The sequence below is a fragment of the Lepidothrix coronata genome, unplaced genomic scaffold, assembly GCF_001604755.1.
Source record: "Lepidothrix coronata isolate B3197 unplaced genomic scaffold, Lepidothrix_coronata-1.0 Scaffold74, whole genome shotgun sequence".
Taxonomy (NCBI): Eukaryota; Metazoa; Chordata; class Aves; order Passeriformes; family Pipridae; genus Lepidothrix; species Lepidothrix coronata.
In genome coordinates this window covers 1785713-1804681 of record NW_016690254.1, presented here as the reverse complement: position 1 = coordinate 1804681, position 18969 = coordinate 1785713, and the positions used below count along the sequence as shown (strand labels likewise).

At 39.2% G+C, this 18969-nt stretch overlaps 1 protein-coding gene across 6 annotated transcripts in view; it reads left to right on the top strand.

The window, feature by feature from the left end:
• The window catches only part of NCAPG2 (non-SMC condensin II complex subunit G2), a 48699-nt gene extending 30400 nt beyond the window's left edge, over positions 1–18299 (top strand). For 2 of the 6 annotated variants that reach the window (XM_017819417.1, XM_017819416.1), the window contains exons 23-28: positions 233–417; positions 1168–1311; positions 3196–3299; positions 6210–6307; positions 6622–6721; positions 10988–12296. In XM_017819417.1, the coding sequence (XP_017674906.1) occupies positions 233–417; positions 1168–1311; positions 3196–3299; positions 6210–6307; positions 6622–6721; positions 10988–11069 (713 nt within the window). In that variant the 3' untranslated portion in view covers positions 11070–12296. Of the gene's footprint in view, positions 1–232; positions 418–1167; positions 1312–3195; positions 3300–6209; positions 6308–6621; positions 6722–10987; positions 12297–13835; positions 14934–18070 lie in introns of those variants that run through there. The other 4 variants (XR_001875556.1, XR_001875555.1, XR_001875557.1 and 1 more) reach the window with 4 other exon arrangements.
• Positions 18300–18969: the final 670 nt, after the last annotated feature.

The window sequence follows — 18969 nt, the reverse complement described above, 5'->3', positions numbered from 1 at the left end:
TGACTTATATTAGCAGTTTTAATCCCTAACCTTCAGTGATTGGAGGAACACTGGATTCATACTTAAAATATTAAGTGTACTGTATGAAAATTTCAGCTAAGGATATTCAGAAATTAAATATATTGTCTACACTTGTAAACTATCACTATTTGTTGTATATAACTGAGTTTCATTCTAAGCTTGTACCTGAAAAATATTGCATTACAATTGTGGTATTTATCTCTTTCTCTAGAGAGAGGTGGCTTATGTGCTCCAGTATTACTGTGTGCTCTAAAAGAAATTGTTGAAGCTTCTTTAACTCAGAATACTGAGACAGATGAAGTGGCAAATCTTTTCCACACTGTACAGAAGGTCTTGCAGAAAGTTTTGGAATGTGTGGCACATAAACTCAAGAAACAGCAGGAAGAAGGGATTCAGGTATCATATTACAGTTGAAATTGCTACTTAATATGTAGATGAATCCATACTTTTTATACAGATGTGTTATACTTAGGCACTTTGAGGCTGTTGCCTCACTATTACCTGCTGTTTGAGTAGACGTGATTAAATTTTTCTGTGATTAAATTTTCCTATTAGTAGGGTTTTTTAATCCATTTTGGTTTTATCGTGACTGAAGAACTAGTAAACTGAAGAACAGTGTGTTCTGTTGCAAATTATCCTGGACTGTGCTAATCCTTCTAGACTTAATCTTATCTGCAATTAAAGGAACTCTCTCAATCCAGAACAAAGAATTTGTTTATGTATATGTTATGATCTTGGCAGTTATTATATTTCTTTCTTTCAGCTTAAATGATATCAAGTTCAAAATATGTATGATGCCCTAAAAATCTTCAAGATCTCACATCTTCACAGAAAAGTTAGCTTCTTTTTTTTACAGCAGAAAGTAAATAGATCACTCTGGAAAATTTGATGATCTGCTTTTCATGACTTCTGAAAATCATTCAGTTCCTTTTTGCTACAACCATTGTTTTGTTCATTTCTCTCTCACACTCAAATTATGAGTAGACTTCCCAAACATTGTTGATTCTGCCTCTGATCCCAAGTGACTAGAAGATCTCAGAAACTTTCAAGGTGTGGTCTGCACTCTTTCACAGAGAAGCTTGCTGAAATATTTCAGTTATACTCAAGCAATCTGAAAAAAAGATTTGTTTTTCTTTTTGCTTTTAGTTGATTCACTCTATTCAGATGCCTCTTGGAGAATTCATTCACGCACTGCAGTGCTGGCATTCATCATTCCCAGCAGTGCACCAGGGTGTACTCTCCACTCTCCTGGCTGCAGTAGTAGCAGACATAAATTGTGTGCTACAGATGGTAAAGTTAATCCTGACTATTTTTAATTTTCTTATTTTATACTTACTGCTTTTTGAACATTATGTTGGAACAACAGAGCTATATCTAAAAGGTTGATCTTTGTACTGCAGATGATGATTTGTGTGTGTTGGCATGGAGCAAACAGGAAATTTTATTTGCCATAATTTCATATTACAGTTCATCTCTCAGATTTATGACTACAACTGTATAAGAACAGAGTTGTCCTGATACCTTGTTCACTATTTGCCTCTGACAGAAGAATTTAGAAACTGGGCAGTGTTGGACATTAACAACGTGGTTTTTGAGATATTCCCTCTATGTGTTTTTGTGCTGAGTCTGGCTGGGAAGGAGTCAACTTTCCTCCCAGCAATCCCTGTGGTGTTGTGGTTTGCATTTGTGGCTAAACCACTGTTGAGAACACACGGTTAGTTTGGGCTGTTGCTGAACAGTGCTTGCTGAGTGTCAAGGTTTCTCTGTTCCCTTCACCCCCACCCTGAAAAAAAAGCCAAGCAGGCTGAGGATGGGGAAGAGGCTGAGGGGACACAGCGAGGCAGTTGACCTGAACTGATCACAGGCTTATTCCACACCATGCAATGCTGTGCTCAGCAGTAAGAGCTCAGGGAAAGGAGGAAGAGGACAGGAGGTTCTAAACGTACCTCACTTCATCTCACCCAGCATTAGGGGACTTTGGAAGTGATCCACTGATCTCTGACAGATTCTAGTTCCTTGGAACAGTCCTCTAAGGTTCAGTAATCCTGTTCCAAAGCAGGCTGATGTCCTGCTTGGCACTGATCACTTCTGTATTCTGTGCTTCAATAAAGAGACACTTCTCATGCTGCATCCTTTTTTTGATTCCTTTCAATTCTGTCTAGATGATTTCCAAATATCTGAGTTTCTTTGGAAAGTAAAGAAAGAATCTCTAATTCTGAAAAGAATATATAGACAGAAGTTGTTTTATGTTCTGAAAGTCCAAGGAACCATTACTGTCCTTGAAGGAGAAGGGTGACATTCCCAATGTGTTTCCTAATGCATGAAGTGTCAGGAGCAAATACAGTTAGTGGGACTGGAAGCTTTGAGAACTAAGAAGGAAGAGCAGAGGCTCTTTAGCAGAGGCTGTGTTTTTGCTGTGGTTGCTGGATGTGTCACAAATAGAGCAAGAAACAGTTGCCAGAAAGTACCGAGTACAACAGAGCTGCTTCCAAGGTCCTGTGTTCCACGAGGAGCTGAGACAATAGCAGATGTTTACCTGCAGACATGGATGTATCAGCTGGGGGGCTGTGGGATGACAAGTGCTCTTTACAGATGATGCAGAGTAAACATTTAGGGGCTTGAATGATACTGGAGATTCATACTCATGAATTATGAGTGTTCATTGCAGTCATTCATCTGGGCTGAGGTTTTCGCTGCCCCCAGGTTATTGTAATAATAAATCAAAATTCAGTTCTAACTAAATATTTACCATGCTATTCAGAACTTGATACCAAAAAGAGCAGGGATTCAGGAAATCACTGTCACCAAAGTTATTTTTAGAAATCAGGTATGCACACTTTAGCTTGGAGCCACAGAATGTACTCAGTTGTGTTTAATAGGCTGTGCCTATGTAGTTAAATGCAACTTTTCGAGTCAGCAAAACTGTAGAGAATATTTGCCTTGGTACAAATACTGTTTATGTTGTTTAGTTTTACTCTTTTTAATTTAAATAAGTTTTGTTTATTTGGACACAACACAGTTGGACTAAAGCTATTCAAAGAACACTTGTGAATGTTCCAATTACTTCAGGATAGGTCTTGGTTAGTGTAATTATTGAAATACAGGCTTACTTCAGTGTTTTCTGCATACATATATTTCTTGATCTGCAACAGTTGCTGACTTTTTTCTTTTTAGGCTTCCAGTGAAAAGGATGTCACTATGCCAAGGACTGTTTCAGACCTTCCCCCTCTTTCAAGCAGTTTAATGGCCATAATTATGAAGTCAGTTAATGTTGTCAGGTAAATGTTTCTATATTAATTTGTCCAAGGTTGTTGCTAAGGTAGAGCAGTTTATAGGTTGTCTATAAAGTTTTAATTTATAAATTTTGAAGAACTAGTTGCTTATTAATTTTACCTGGACTATTTTATAATCCCTTTCTCTTGACATGTTGCCTGTAGGTATTGATTGCTGAGTTTTTTTAACCAAGAGTACTTCTTATTTACAAGATTGTTTATCCTAATGAGTTCTTTCATTGTACATCTTGGCTTGCTTCTTTCATAAGATACTTATAAACATTAGTCCCCTCAGTACAGAGGTATTTAGATGAGATAAAATATTTGCCAGAAATAGAATTAATCCTTTAATTGAACATCTGCAATGAGGTGATATGTATTAAAGTCACAACATTCAAAATAAAGTATCCTGGGTCCTAAAAGCCTCCAAAAGTAAGGCTAAACTTAACTATTGGGTTTTTTAATTGCTATATTTAGTGGGGCCCTGAATATGTTCTAAAATTGTCATGAGGGAATTTCATTTTGCTTTGTTTGTTCATATTCGATTTTTATTTACATGCTTATATACACTAGACTTATTTTAAATCATAAAGGGACTTAGAAGTCCTTTCTTTCTCCCTGATTTACCACAACTAATTCCTATTCTTAACTTCCTAATCTGAGAGGCAGTGGATATCCCTCTCTTCTGTCATGAGGTGGTTTTTTTTTCTCAGTCCTTCTCTAGTTCTAGTTGATTTTGCAAAACAAAAGACTCCAGAGAGTCCAGCAGCAGTCCAGCTAATTATCCAAATCTTGAAGCAGCAGCTGCCCATCAAGGTGTTGTCTTTTAGTGAAAAAATTATTTTACACACCTCTTTTCAAAAGAGATGCAGAAAATCAGTTAATTCTTCTGAAACTTTTTCTTGTAGTGGTCAAAGAGTTTCTTGTCCATTCTTGATTTAGAAAACTGCAAGTTTGGACCAAATTGTTTCTATGAGTACTTTGGAAAACATGTGTCTACTAGTATTTATCATTTTGGTGCAAAGAGGATCCAAGGAGATAATTTCCATCTGTTTCTACTGGTGCCTCAGAATCGAGACTACTTTTGGGGCTGTATTCTTTTATAAATCTGTATTGATAGGCCATAATCAGAGTCCAATAGTAAATGATTCAATATCTCAGAAGTCTGTCTGTCAACGGGAAAGCCTTTGACGTTTCGATATCTGATGTGACCTTAAGTGTTCTGGGAGCTTTAGTGTTCTGGGAGCACACCTGCTCTGAGTTCTGCAGCATCTGGTGTATCTTCAGTACTAATCAGTCAGTCTCTATCCTTGAATTTCAGTCCCCATAGCAGGGATAATACTGAGAGTCTTGGCAATATCTGGCCAATTGTGTGACTGTCCTTTCCAGGGAACTATCTGTGTAGGAACCAATTACTTACCTCTGTTGCTTATATGTATTTTTAAAGAGCTTGTTGTTCTGTTCTATTTTATCTTTGCCTGCAGGCTCATGTAACCCTTTTTCAGAGGGAGGTGGGGAAAGGCAGCTGCAGTGAGTCTTATTACAGGTTAATGAAATTACAGTGTTCCTTCATGGAGCTACAGAGTGTGCTTAGTGACCCAAACAGTGATAACAATGGTATCAGAGCTCTGATCCAAGGACTATCAGTTGTAATTTAAGAGCAATATGAAATGGATTCAGTGTTTGGTCAGATTGGTCCACAATGATATAATAAAACTGATGCAATACATGAGCAACTTCATAATAGTTATTTCTGAACCTAAAGAGTTCTCGTCTTTTTCAGCTTTTAGAAGCAATATTTGAGCTTCTGCAAAGCTTATTTACTGCATTGGTTCTTAACTGCATGTTTCATTTTGATATCTTAGCACACTAAAAACCTGAAGAACAATTGAAGTCAGAGCTGGCTATTTATGGTGTTCCATTTTAGTAACATAATAATATTGCTAAAGTTATTTTGAAATATATTAGGGAAAGTTATTACGACATGACTGCTCTCTGTTTCCCCTTTAATTCTTCACAGAACTCTGAGGAGTATGAGGATTACAGATCTTGTCCATCTCCTGCTTTATCCCTATTGTTCTTTTATTTTTCTCTGGTTTTGAGAATGCTTCTGAGTTAAATTTGTTATTTTTACCATAAACACTAATGACCAATTAGTGTTTGCATTCTGTAGTATTTTCTTATTCCGTATTGCAGTTTAATTTGGTTGCTAGACCCCTTCTGTGATTCCCTTGTTTCATTTTTCTTAGCTTGACATATGTCCCAAAACACTACTAGAGTTTGCTGGTAATACTTTCCTGTCTTACTAAAAGTGAATCTCTTAAGATACATATTGAGATACATATTTATTTCAGATTTTGCAATGAACAGTTGTCATGGTTCTGTTACTCTGTCCATACTTTCAATAACTAAAATGTTGTTTGAAAGTGTTTCAGGACTATATTTAGTTATAAATGATCTGCACTGGATTGTAATTGGAAATCCATCTATTTTGATACATTTTAAGTCAAAGTGTTAATTCAGCATGAGTAGTTACTAACAAACCATTGGAGTCATAGAACATATTTTTTTAAACTTTGGTTTAATTCAAATTAGAAATTTCAGTACCAATAATGTGAGATAAATTTCAGCAGACTGGTAGTTTTTTCATGGATTGACTTTTCTGAAATGTACCATGAGCTCTTCATTTCTCTTAACAGCTACTTTCTGTTTACAAACTTTTTTATTTTCTTCTCAAGTAATTCACCATTCTGCTAACTCTGATATTCTCAGTTACCCCATCACCACTGCTTTGTCCTGCATGGTGTTTTTGAGGCTCTGGTGGCAGGGGAGCATAATTACAAACATATTCTGTTCAGTTCTATTTTGAAACAGACTTGTATTATAACGTATTTTCATGCTTTTTTTTTCCCTTAGGTCATTTTTAAATGAATTAATGGAATGCATTCGCTCTGAAGAAATTAAAGGGATTTTTAGTCTAACAGCTTCTGTCAGCATTGTGATGATAATTAAAGGTCAGTCAAAGCATCTTTGTCTTTTTATGTGTTACATTTTGAAAGCTGAGTTCTCGCAGGATTTAAGGTTGTATCACTTGTAAATTATGTTTACAACTGTCTGCAGGCTCATCGGGTTCATCTTTTTATCCTCATTTGCCGAAGTGCACAGGACAGTGAGAATCTAATTTAGTATCTAATATTTCATTAAACGATCTTTTATGGTAAAAACATTCTATTAAAATATACAGGGGTGGGGTTGTTGGGTTCTTGGGGTTTTTTTTGATAACTCGTTATTTTTGTCCGACATTTCAACATAATCTTATTTCAAATAGGTAAGCACAAACCCGCACTTGTAAAGGATGTTGCACCTGCCCTTCGAGGGAAGCTGATGGTGTGCAGTGAGGCCAGCGAGGGATCCAGCAGCACTGAAAGGTAACTGTGCTGTGGGAAACCAACAGCAACCTCTGCCCTCCCCTCTCTGCAATAATTGGCTCTGTTCTGTACTTCCATGACTCCGCTGGAGCCTTCTGAGTGATTGATTGCAAGGTTTCAAACGGTGGGGGGAAGAATGGTGGGATATTGAGCCCAGCACAGTATGAAATATCCTGCCCTTACATCCTCTGTGATTGCAGGCTTTACATGTTTGGCTTGGGTTTTGTTCATTTAATTTGAAGGTGTTATGACTTGATCCTGTATATTACAGGGTTTGGTTCTGAAATTCGGGTCTGTTACAGCAGGTGCAGGACATAGCAAATAGTCTGGTTACTATTTCTTATTTCCTAGAGGATTTTTCTCCCACACTTTGGCATTAGGCATGTGCATAATCCAAAGCTATGCAGATGGTAAAAATTGAACTGAATATAACTGATTTTGAGACCTTTCCACAGGTGATTTTATTTTGCTCTTTTTTGGGGGATATTTCAGTGTCATGCCTGGTGTATCTCTTTTGATAAGTTTTTTGAAAGTGATTGGCTACATTGTATTTGCAATCATTTATCTCAAGCCTGCCCAAGACAGAGAATGATGACAAATGCTTTAGCCTTTAGTGTTCCAAACTTGCTTAAGCCTTGAAATTTGTGGACATTTGATTTCTGCCTAGCTGTTGAACTGCCCATGGAATTAAAGAGCATGCAAAAAGAGACATTATAAGCACAAACAGAGAATGTGAAGGAAACAGTGGTGAAGGAAACAGTCGGACTGTGGTTATGGGCGTTCATCCAAAATTACTGAGAAGGTTTGTGATGCACCACAGTGGCCTGAACATGCAGAGGTCCTTGTAGTCTTTTGTTCTTCGAATTGATATTCCTTACTGTTCTGTCAAACAATGGATATGGACTAGACAGACTTTATAATAAAAATACAAAACCAAAAAAACCCCCAACAAGCCAAAAAGCTTCATTTACTCTGCAGTTTCTTACACAGCTTTACCAACCTGAGCACACTTCCCCAGTGCACTCTTCTGATGGATCCCTGGCCTGAGGCACATTGTTTTCTGGCATTTTAGTGACTTGACACAGGCCTTTGGTGGCTGAGCTGTGACTCCATCCAGAGGATAGAGCTGTGGGGTCTGTTCCACTGCCTCAAAGAGGCCTACAAGAAAGCTGAAGAGTTGCTTGGCTGTGAACAAATGTCCTTTGGTTAGGGCTAGCTTAGAAACAAAACCAAACACAAATAAACAGAACTCAGTTTTCTTCCCAATGAAATCATTTAGTGTTAGATTACCAAGTGTCCTAGTTGAATATTTTTAAAAATAATAATAATTATCTGGAAAAGAAAGCTGAGCAGCAGGGTATTGTGATTCAGTTTGAGCTTCTTGTAATCAAGACAGTAGAAAATGGTGAGAAATTAAAGTGAATCTTAACGTGATTAAATAAATAGGCACATTAAAATGAATAATTGCTGCCACTTGAGAGCACTACTGACTATAAATTAAAATGAGAACACAGATAATTGCTTTATGAATCTATATGATCATCTCTGCCCAGTGAACAGGGACAAATCAACATAGATGTTGGGGCAGATGAAGAGCATAAGATGCTACACAGTGTTTTAATTTCCTGATATATGACTGGCTACCTTTGTGTAATACAAACCCAGAGATAGTTGCAGACAAAATTCAGAGGTTAGGAACATGAACATGATAATGGGAAGACTTTTTAACAAGAATCAGAATTGCAATATGATGACAAAGTTCAGAAGCTGCAACACAACTTTGTAGAATTTGAGAAGATTCTTATTTGTCTAGGCTTGTTGTGGATTTTGTCTCTCCAGAAGGGTAAAATAATTCATGCTGGCAAGAGGTTTGGAGGAAGTTCTGCAGTGATTAGGTTTTGCATGATGAATTAAAGTGTGTTTGCACTTTCTCAGCTACATGGAATGTCAGACTGGACTGGGCCTCTGGTGGCTTCTGACATGCCATTTGTAGTGCTCTGCTACTCATGTGCTAATGTACAACTAAAATGTGATTATACACAGTCTGAAATGTGCCCTGTTGTTTGTAAACTATTTTATCATCCTACTCCACTTAGCAAACACCAAAATTTTAGTTATGGTATGCTGCAAGCTAGATCTCTGGTCATTAATTTGAAGACAGTCTTCTAACACACAGTGCTGCACTGCTGTGTGCTAAAATACATTACTGGGTTTTAACTCGTACTTAATACTATTATTTTTTGCTTCTGAATGCATTATCTCATAATAACTCCTTGAGGGATTATTTTATTTAATACCCAGGTATACCAGGAAATGGTGACATTCTTTAATTTCCCAAGAGACTTGGCATTCTGTGCCAGCATCTTAAATTTAGACTTAGAAGTAATCTATTACATATTAGCAATGAGAGAAAAAAGTAAAAAAAAAAAACCTGTCTGGTTTAGTAATTAAAGTGCTGCCCTTATACAAGGAATTGTTGCACTAATTTGGAAGCAAAAGTTTTCATTGTAATTTAGTCTTCCCTCTTCAGCTGAGTTAGTGGTTTCAGATGGCCCAGTGGGTCTATTATTTTAAAAATGCTGTTCAGTGCATTTAAAAATCCTGGACGACATATTGAACATTGAGAGAATTTCCTCAAGAGTAATGGCACACGCATTAGTTTAGTTTATAAAATGCAACTACTTATGCCTAGCAAAAAAAACACAGATACAGCTGTCAATGCAGTCATTTGGAGGCAAGAGAAAAATGTCCTATGCTCTATAAAACCAAATGTGCTAGGATAATAACTTTTACTTAATACTGTGTATTTACATTAATTAGCATTTTGATATATGGGTATTAGAATTAGAATTATCTAGTGGCTGTGCTGAAGGATATTTCTTTAGCATTACAATTTAGCTAGCTCCCAAACTCTTCATTGTGCTCCCATTGCATCTGTAAATAATGACTCTTGAATGGTTTTGGTATATAACTCTGGGTATGATTTCTCTGCCACCCACCTAAAAGTTCCCTGGAAAGGTACCTGGTAAAACTGCCTTAAACTTGTCTGTTTGGGAGGTGCTCAGTTGTCCCAAAGGATGGCTCGTGGTCCAATGTGCCAGGGATACATGGTCCCACATTACCAATCTATTGCTTTATTAGCCTTAAATTGTAAGAAAATGAAATTTATACAAAGTAATATTTTGTCTAAACCCACAGAACCTACCTCATTATCCTAATTTTATAGTACATTGTAAATTGGTTTCCTTTCACATAGAGTTTCATCAGGGCTTAAACACTGTAGCACAATAGAGAGGAGCACTTAACAGCACTGGGAATTTGGGGAGCCCTGACAGCCAATAGTCTGCTGTGGAAATGCAGAGCTGCCTCCTGCATGTCAGGTCTGTGTCTGGTGCTGAATGCCCTGACTTGTCGTGGTTAACAGCTGACTAACTTGGCTTATTTGGGACATTAGTCCAGGAATATAATAAAAACATGGAGAAATAAATGCTTGTGAAATCCAAGTGACAAAAAAATCTTTTACAAAAAAATCCATGAAGGATCATGTTTAGGGTTGGTATCAGTGAAATAATGTTTTGACAGAAGACCAAAGTGGCAAATTTTGTCTTTTGAGGGTATTTTAGAGCCGTGTTAGAAGATGTTGCATGAGAATGCAACTGTGAGGATGGGTGAGTGACATGTCAGGGAATGCCAGAAAAAAGCTGACCTTGGGGATGGTTTAGAAAATAATGTGAGACAAAAGAGTCAGAAAGGGACTAAGAGGGCTGTGGAGGCAGCTGAGGGAAGCAGTTGCTAATAAGGATAAGATAGACAGCTCGGGCTTGGAAAAAAGTTGACCAAGTGTGGAGAAAAAAAGACAAAGACTGAAGAGTGAAAGGAAGAAAGTAAAAGAGTGAGAAGTGGTCAGTAAAGGACTTCACTGTGTTTGAAAAGAAGTAACAATGCTGTGAAGAAAATGAGTGGGTTCTTTAAATAGATGATGAAATATTAGAAAATATGCTTGAATTGACATAGTGATTTAAACCAGGCTGTTGTTGGTTACACTATAGACAGAGATGATCAGCAGAAAAATGGAGAAGTTGAAAGGAAAAGAATCCAGCTACTTCAAAAGTAATTTGTAAAGGCATTTTTAATATTTAAACTAATATGGACTAACTGGTCAAAGAATTCATGCAGTAGATGTACTCTAAGAATCAAATAGTTGAGGATTGATTTGGCATTTAGCATTTCTAATCCTGTTATGTGTTTTTTTTTATGCCATTTCAGATTCCTGTGTGAATCATCTCTGAAAATTTTGGATGAATTTTTAAATCCTTGTCCACGCCAAGGCTTTTGTCATGCAAATTAAAGGAAGGAAGACGTATTGCTTTTTAAAAAATATTATCTTGTAAAATTATGAATAAGCAAAGTTTATTTTCTGCTATGCTGTACATTTAAAGCAAGGAATATGTATAAAGGTGTGTATAAATATTACAAAATAGTAAAGACTGCTCAAAAGCTGCAAAGAAGTTATTCTGTATAAAAGTGTCTTTGTGGGAGGAATATAAAATCAGTATTTTTGTATCTTTGTTTTTGAAAAACAAAATTAATTGTATCATAGATATTCTGAGACTGAGGTACCACCTCAGTCCCTGGGAAAACTGCAGAGCATACTCCTAGAGGTTTAGGAAATTAATTTTATTTCAAAACATGTGTGGGACGAAATGGTGATTGGGAATAGCTATTCTGCCTAACCAGCCAGATTTCCCTTCCTTTTGTGGGAGAAGAGAGAGCAGAGAATGTCATGTTTCCTGTCCTTAGCAAAGACTTTTACACAATCTTATATAGATCCTTACAGCCAAATTGGAGAAAGATGGGATGGATGTATAGACATAGAAGATGGGTGGACAACGTGCTGGACCAACGGACTTGAAGGATAACACAGCCTGGAGTGAGATTTAAAGGTGGTTGCTGTGGCATTCCTCAGGGCAGACACTGGTGCCACTGCTGCTTAACACTTCCCTGAAGAGCTTGGGCAATGGGATGAACTGCAGCCTTGGGCTGTTGGCAGATGACACCAACTTGGGAGCAATGGCTGATCCGCAGGGCTGGGTTGTTCCGTTCAGTGGGATCCTGACAAGCTGCGCTAAGGATCAGCCAGTCTCATGACGTTCAGCGAAGAACACGTGCTCTTCTACCCACAAGGGGCTGGTCCTGCACACCAGTGTAGGCACAGGGGAAAGGGCAGCTCGTTGTGTCTGCACCTGCCTGGATGAGGACTAAGAAAAGACTTTTCCCAGAGGTGCACATGAGAATACGAGGCAACTGAACCAACTTGCAGCAAGAGAATTTCTTGTTGGATGTAAAAAACAATCATTATGAGAGTGAATTGAAACAGGAAATGGAACTGGAACAGGTTACTCAGGAAGGCTATGGAATACCCATCTATGGGGGTATTCATCCTTGGAGAAGTGCAGAACCTGACTGACAAGGGGGCTCTGGCCAGGCATTGTGGCCACACAACCCCACGGAGCACTACAGGTTGGGGACAGAGTGGCTGCAGAGCAGCCGGGCAGAAACGGAACTGGGGTGCTGACTGACAGCAGCTGAACATGAGCCAGCAGTGTGCCCAGGTGACTAAGAAGGCCAATGGCATCCTGGCCTGGATCAGGAACAGTGTGGCCAACAGGACCAGGGAAGTGATTCTTCCCCTGTACTCAGTACTGGTGAGCCCACACCTGGAGTGCTGTGTCCAGTTCTGGGCCCCCCAGTTCAGGAAGGACATTGAGGTGCTAGAGTGTCCAAAGAAGGGCAACAAGGCTGGTGAAGGGACTGGAGCACAAGTCCTATGAGGAGAGGCTGAAGGAGCTGGGGTTGTTCAGCCTGGAGAAGAGGAGGCTCAGGGGAGACCTCATCACTCTCTACAACTCCCTGAAAGGAGGTTGTAGTCAGGTGGGTGTTGGTCTCTTCTCCCAGGCAACCAGCAGTAGGACAAGAGGACACAGGTGATGTTTAGGTTGGACATTAGGAGGAATTTCTTCACAGAAGGAGTGATTGGGCATTGGAATGGGCTGCCCAGGGATATGGTGGAGTCACTGTCCCTGGAGGTTTTTAAGAAAATACAGGATGAGGCACTTAGTGCCGTGGTCTAGTTGACAAGGTAGTGTTGGGTCATAGGTTTGACTCAATGATCTCAGAGGTCTTTTCCAACTGAAGTTATTCTATGATTCTCTGTCATAGCTTTGGAATTAGCCCTGCTTTAGCTGGGGATTAGACCAGATCTCTCCTGAGCTTCCTCCTGACTTGAATATTTGTGTGATTCAGTGCCCAGCACAGTGGAGGGGAAATGCCCTAGCTATTAAACATAGACTTGACTAATATATAACTTGCTTTATATTTAGCTATTTTTATAAATGATAGCTATTTTTATAAATTAATATTAACGATGCAGCTAATGCAGACATCTAAGCCAGTTATTTAATTTCCTTCATGCAACCAGATGCTCTTCTAAGACCGAATGCCGATTGCACAGTATTATTTTGCCTTAACAGAGATACATGTAAATAACCTGTCTGAGCTCATGGGGTGGTTCAGCCCCAGCCAGAAGCCAGGCACCACACAGCTGTTCTCTTGCTGCCACCACCCCTCCTGGGATGGAGGCAGAACTGTAAGGATAAAAGTCAGAAAGAAACTCACGGGTTGAGATAAAAACAGTTTAATAATTAAGAAAAGATAATAGTATTTTTTTAAATTTTAAGGAAAAGAGAGGAAAAAAGGGAAATAAAACCACCCAGCCAGTGCCTAAGCAGTGGCTCCCCTGCATTTTCGCCTTCAGTTTATTGCTGACCATGATGTCCCATGGTGTGGGACGTCCCTTGGGTCAGTTGGGGTCAGCTGTCCCAGCTTTGTCCCCTCCCAGGTCCTTGTGCACCCCCAGGCTCCTTGGGGTGGTGTGAGAGGCAGAGAAGGCTGTGGTGCTGTGTAAGCCCTGCTCAGCAATGGCTAACACATCCCTGTATTATCAGTACTGTTTCCAGCACAAATCCAAAACACAGCCCCGTAGCAGCTACCGTGAAGAAATTTATCTCAGCCAGAACCAGCACAGCTCCTAATGCTGTAGTTTTGTCTGTTTTAGGAGGAGATTTAATAGGAACCTCCAGAAAACAATTCAGCCACAGATTGAAGTAGCATTTGGTGACCAGCTTAGACCTGGACATGTAACACTTGGTTACCTGCAATGAAGTGAAGTGGTTCTCAGTGTGGGCCTGTGCAAATGGATATTGAGGTCTCCAACGTTACTGAGTGGCACTGAAACAGGAGTTAACCAGTTTGGCCAAATTCAGACAGGCTCCTCACTCTTGGTTAAGATCAGTGCACAGAGCTGTACCCCCATCTGTCTGAACAGGCATCTGCTGAGCTGGTTTTCTTTCTCTGGTAAGAGAGTGTAAGATTATTTTCAAGGATCTGCTCTGTCAAGTGCAATGAATTACCTTCATCCTGTATTTCGTCAGGTCCTTACTTGACCTTGGTACATAAAACTTCCCTACTGGATAAAAGCTGATTTAGCTGGAATGTTGATATTTAAAAGCAATAAGATTCTTAATAAACCACAGTCAAGCTTTGCAACAGGACAAGTCAGTATGTGCATGGATTCACGAGTTCCAGATTTACCTCATCCCCAACAGTGGCCTGACCAAAAGGACTAATCCTGCCCCAGCAGGAAGCTGCAGTTCTGCCAACTGTTTATCTATCAACATCTTTATAAAAACTGTGTTCTTTGGCCTTCATTCTTCTACATCTGTTAACAGGCAGGTGTTCCGGTAATGACCTTTTAAATCTTCTGATTATACAAATTACTTAATGAATATGTAAATAAGTTCCTTTTTTTCTGCTTCTCAGTCTCTCAGTATTTGCTCATATTATTAGATGAGAAAAGAATCCAAAATTACTGCCTTGTTTTTCCTCAGTGTATAATTTTGCTTTTTCAGTTTTCATGGGATTCATGTACAGATGTAATATCCCTGCATCTGAAAGAAATAAAGATCCTTCCATCAACATCAGAAATATGCAGATTTCTTCTGAATAACTCAGAGGTGATACTGCTAGGAAGGGTAAGAAAATTTAAAGATAAGCCTTTGTCCTCCTGGAGGCTGGTACTCAAGTGGTTCTCAAGAGTGTTGAAATAATTTTCTTTTAGTCGTGCAGCTGGTGTACAGATTTCAGCTCAATTTCTAGTCCAGCTCTACTATAACTGCTCTGACAAGGAAAAACATTGGCTTTCTGTAACACAAATAATTATGTTCTTGGAATTCCTTGAGCCAAGGTCTGTCGGGGCTTTCTCGTTAGGCCTTTGTGGCAAATTTCACAAGAATATCATAGCAGTTCTAGGTTTTACTGGCTGTTCTCATTGCAGAGTTTAATCTTGCAAAATTTTAAATCTTTACATTTTCCTTCTGCTTGGAAGATATAAATAAATAGGATGTTTCTTAAGCTAAGTTACTTTTTGTAAACCTGTAGAACAGATTTGTTTCATCTTGTTAATCAAAAGTGCTATTGGGGAAGAGATGTTGTTCTTTGGGTTTTGTTATGGGATAACCTTGGCATTCAGCCACACAATCCTAACTGTACATCTGAAAACTGCCCATAATCTTAAAACAGACTCTTGAGATCTCTTCAGCTTTTTCAAGAAGTTGAGTCTGACTTTGATTAATAAAATTACTTGAAAAGTGGGCAAGAAAACACCATTCTAAGATACTCCTTTGAGCAACTGGCATTGGCAGTCACTGGTAACAAGGAGCCACCTGAAGAATAAATGTTCTAGTCACAGTTGTACCCATAAATGGTGGGTCTGTAGCTCTTCCCTTTGTGCATATACATTCAGTATAAATGATGCTGAAGGAGGCAACAGCTTTAAATTATTCGCAGTAATCAACATTGTCTGTAAGGACTTGTGCCTTTTTTCTTTTTGATGACAATGTTCATTTGCTCTGTTGTCTGGCTGGGAAACAAAGCCCAGCATCTGTCACAGCTTCAACTTGTGAGCTAAGGAAAAACCAGGAGAAACTCTCAAGCTTCTTCCTTGGCAAGTGTGTGTCTTCAGGTATGTATCCAAGCACACAAACTTTCGGATTTGCCAAGGAAATGAAAAAATATCCACCTTGCACCTGCTGTTTACTCCATGAGAGCTGCAACTCACTTTGCATTTAAACTCCCGTGTGCTGCTGCTCTCAAGTGCTTTGAGGTCTTCTGACTTACAGAAGGAAATCAGAGAGACTAATTTTGACAAAATCTTTCACCTTAGTTTGAAAATGCTTCTGGTAATGACTGTGATGTGAAATCATCAGACACACCAGCAACCTTCTCATATTGGCTGGTCTGTGTTGTGTGAACCAAGACCAACCAAGTGTCCAGTGGTTCCTGTGCCAGGAGCACCTGTCGTGGCAGCTGCCCATTCTGGAGAGAAGAGCTTGGCTTAGGACTGGCACCTTGACAAGTAGCTGGCCAAGGGCAGCTTCAGGAACAGCTGCAGAACTTCCCATAGGCGGAACTCCCATAGCAGTCCTTCAGGTTCATTTAGCCCTTGCAAATAGGGACAGGTCTTGCCTAATCTACTTCAGATAAGAACTGTGTAGCTGTGTGGCTGCTTGTCTGAGCATGACCCTATGCACAGTTCCCAGGCCTCAAACAGTGATGGAGTTTTAGCTTTCGTTTACTCAGTGATCACTAAGGTTTTTTCACTGGGTTAGAGTATTCAGCATAGATGTGTTCTTGGTCTTCTCTAATCAAAGCAAGTCATTTGTCTGTCTAGCTCCACATCATGGTTCTGGAAAATCTGCAGAAATGATGTGCACTAGCACTGAGGGAACCTTAGCCATGGAAATCCACTCTCTGTTTTTATCAGTCAGCATTTTTTGAAAACAGTGTGGCAGGAGGAGTTCTGTTACCATCATTTCCTTACTGCTCATGGCTCTAGGAAGTAGAAACTGTTACTGCCCTGTTCTCCTGTGTCACTGTTTTTAACCACAGGACTACTTTGTTCTTTGCTTATTCTTTGTACTGTCTTTAATGAAAATATTAAATAAGATGCCATTCCAAAACATCATTAGTAATTCCTTTTCAGCCTAATCTAGTTCCCTCTTCCATTCAGTTAGTTCCTTACCCATCTTACACCTATAATAAATTCTTGTCTTGGGTTAATACATTTTTATTATGCTGCAGTAGCAGATACTTTGCTTCACATTTTAAGCAGGTACATTTTAGCAGTTCTTGCTGGAAGGTACGTGAATCCTGTGTGGCCATATGCCCACATCAAAGGACATATAGGGTAGAACCAGCCCAGCCTCTTCTTGAGTTCTTTACCATGTGTAATGACATGTGCTTCCTGCCTTTGGGGGGAATAATTAATCCCTTAGATAAACTGTTTGTGTTAGCTCAACTTTCATCTGAATAAAGAATATTGATTTGGCTTTTTTCCCTTTTTTTTTCCTACTGTAGCCATCCTTACTTACCCATTTCCCAAAATGGTACCAGAGCACCAGCTTCATGGCGAGAAATTTATGCTTTGTGCACTTACCTTTCTGAAATCTTGCAATGGTTATTAAAAATAGGTTAGTATTAGCAACTTTATTTTCACAGAACAGCATCTAAAGGAAAAATACAGCATCTCTAAGAGCCTGCAAATTCAATTAGGCCAGTCTAGAAGAGTACTTAAAAACATAACCAAACACAACCAAACCCCAGGTGACTCTAGTTCCTGCTCTGGGCTATTTAATGACTGTGTGAGTGAAGTCCTCCCACAGCTCCATTGAAGGAAAAGCTCCTTTGACTGAGTCAGCTCATTTTCCTGATCACAGTGGCAAATGCTGATTCCTTTCTTACACCATTCTCTGTGGCTGGGCACTACTAATACATGGCATAAAGGAAAGGCTTTTACTCAGTGTTTTCTCAGTTCTGCACAAAGGGAAGTTCTAAGGCTTGTCCTTTATTTGAAAACAGTCCTTTATTAAAAGGAACCACCATCCTTCCTGACAAAAATGGTTTCCTTTCTCTCATCTTCTGTCCCCAGATTCCCTCTCATGGAGTGCTCTCTTCACCTGCAGGATGGTTCTGTCAAGTGCCTGAGCTGGTCGCTGGGCTCAGCAGATGAGTCTGCCTTGTGTACAGGGGCTGCTGGGGAATGTATTCAAACTCAGGGACGGTAGCAAACGTGTCTTGGATGTGCACTCTATAGTGTGGTGCACTCTATATCCCAAGAATATGGTTTTTAAATAAAAGAAGTTAAAGGTGGGGTTACCAACTGCCAGTGTTTATAGGATTTTTTCCCTTTTTCAGATGTCTGCTGTTGTTTATAGGATTTTTTCCCTTTTTCAGATGTCTGCTGTTGTCAGAACTTAAAAAGTTAAGGTTATACTAAGAGTGAAAAAGAAGGATATGCAATGAAACTGAGAACTGTTTAATGCAAGAAAATGAGAGAACTTATCAAGGGATCTGATTACAGCTTCCTGAGTCCATGATTGGATCTATGCTGGAATCGCCAGCAGTATTTGGCTCGGGAACCATCCATCACAGGTCAGCCAGCCTCTGGGGGATTCTTATCTTCCCAGTTGAGATCATAGAGCCTTAAATTACCTGAGCAGCACATAGAGATCAGGGAATCTGGCTCGCAGGTTTTAATTTATCAGTGGATCATGATGCATTGATTGAATGCTTAAAAGCAGGCCTGTTTCAGTGTGATCTAATATTAGAAAGCACTCTGTGCTATCTGAGAGAGACTCTTCTGTGCAATTAGCACATCTAAACAGGTGTGATGCTTTTGGCTCTGGAAATACATTGACTTTGTGGGAAAAAAATATATGGAAACAGTTTTAATTTTTTAGAGGGGGAAGCAAAGCATTCTTTTTTCACAAACCTATTGTGAAGACCATCTTCGTCCTTTTGGCTCTCAACCTTCCTGTTGCAGTTCCAGTTTAGGACAGCTCTTTTATCTCTAATTTATTCATCTGCTAATGAAAGAAAATGCCAGTTATTTTTATCCTAGTATTTTTTTTTTGGCTGTGCTTAATATAATTCTTGCCAGTAAAATTTTATGCTTTACCACTTTTTCACCATGATATTCCTTTCTTTCATTGGCAATATAGGAGATTCATGATAGAATACTAAATACCCCATCACACACCTCACAGCAAGAACCTTGTTTGTCTGTCTTATGATCATCTGGAGAAATTCCTTTTTGACAAAGTGGTGGAGTTTCCACCCCTGCCAGTGGATTT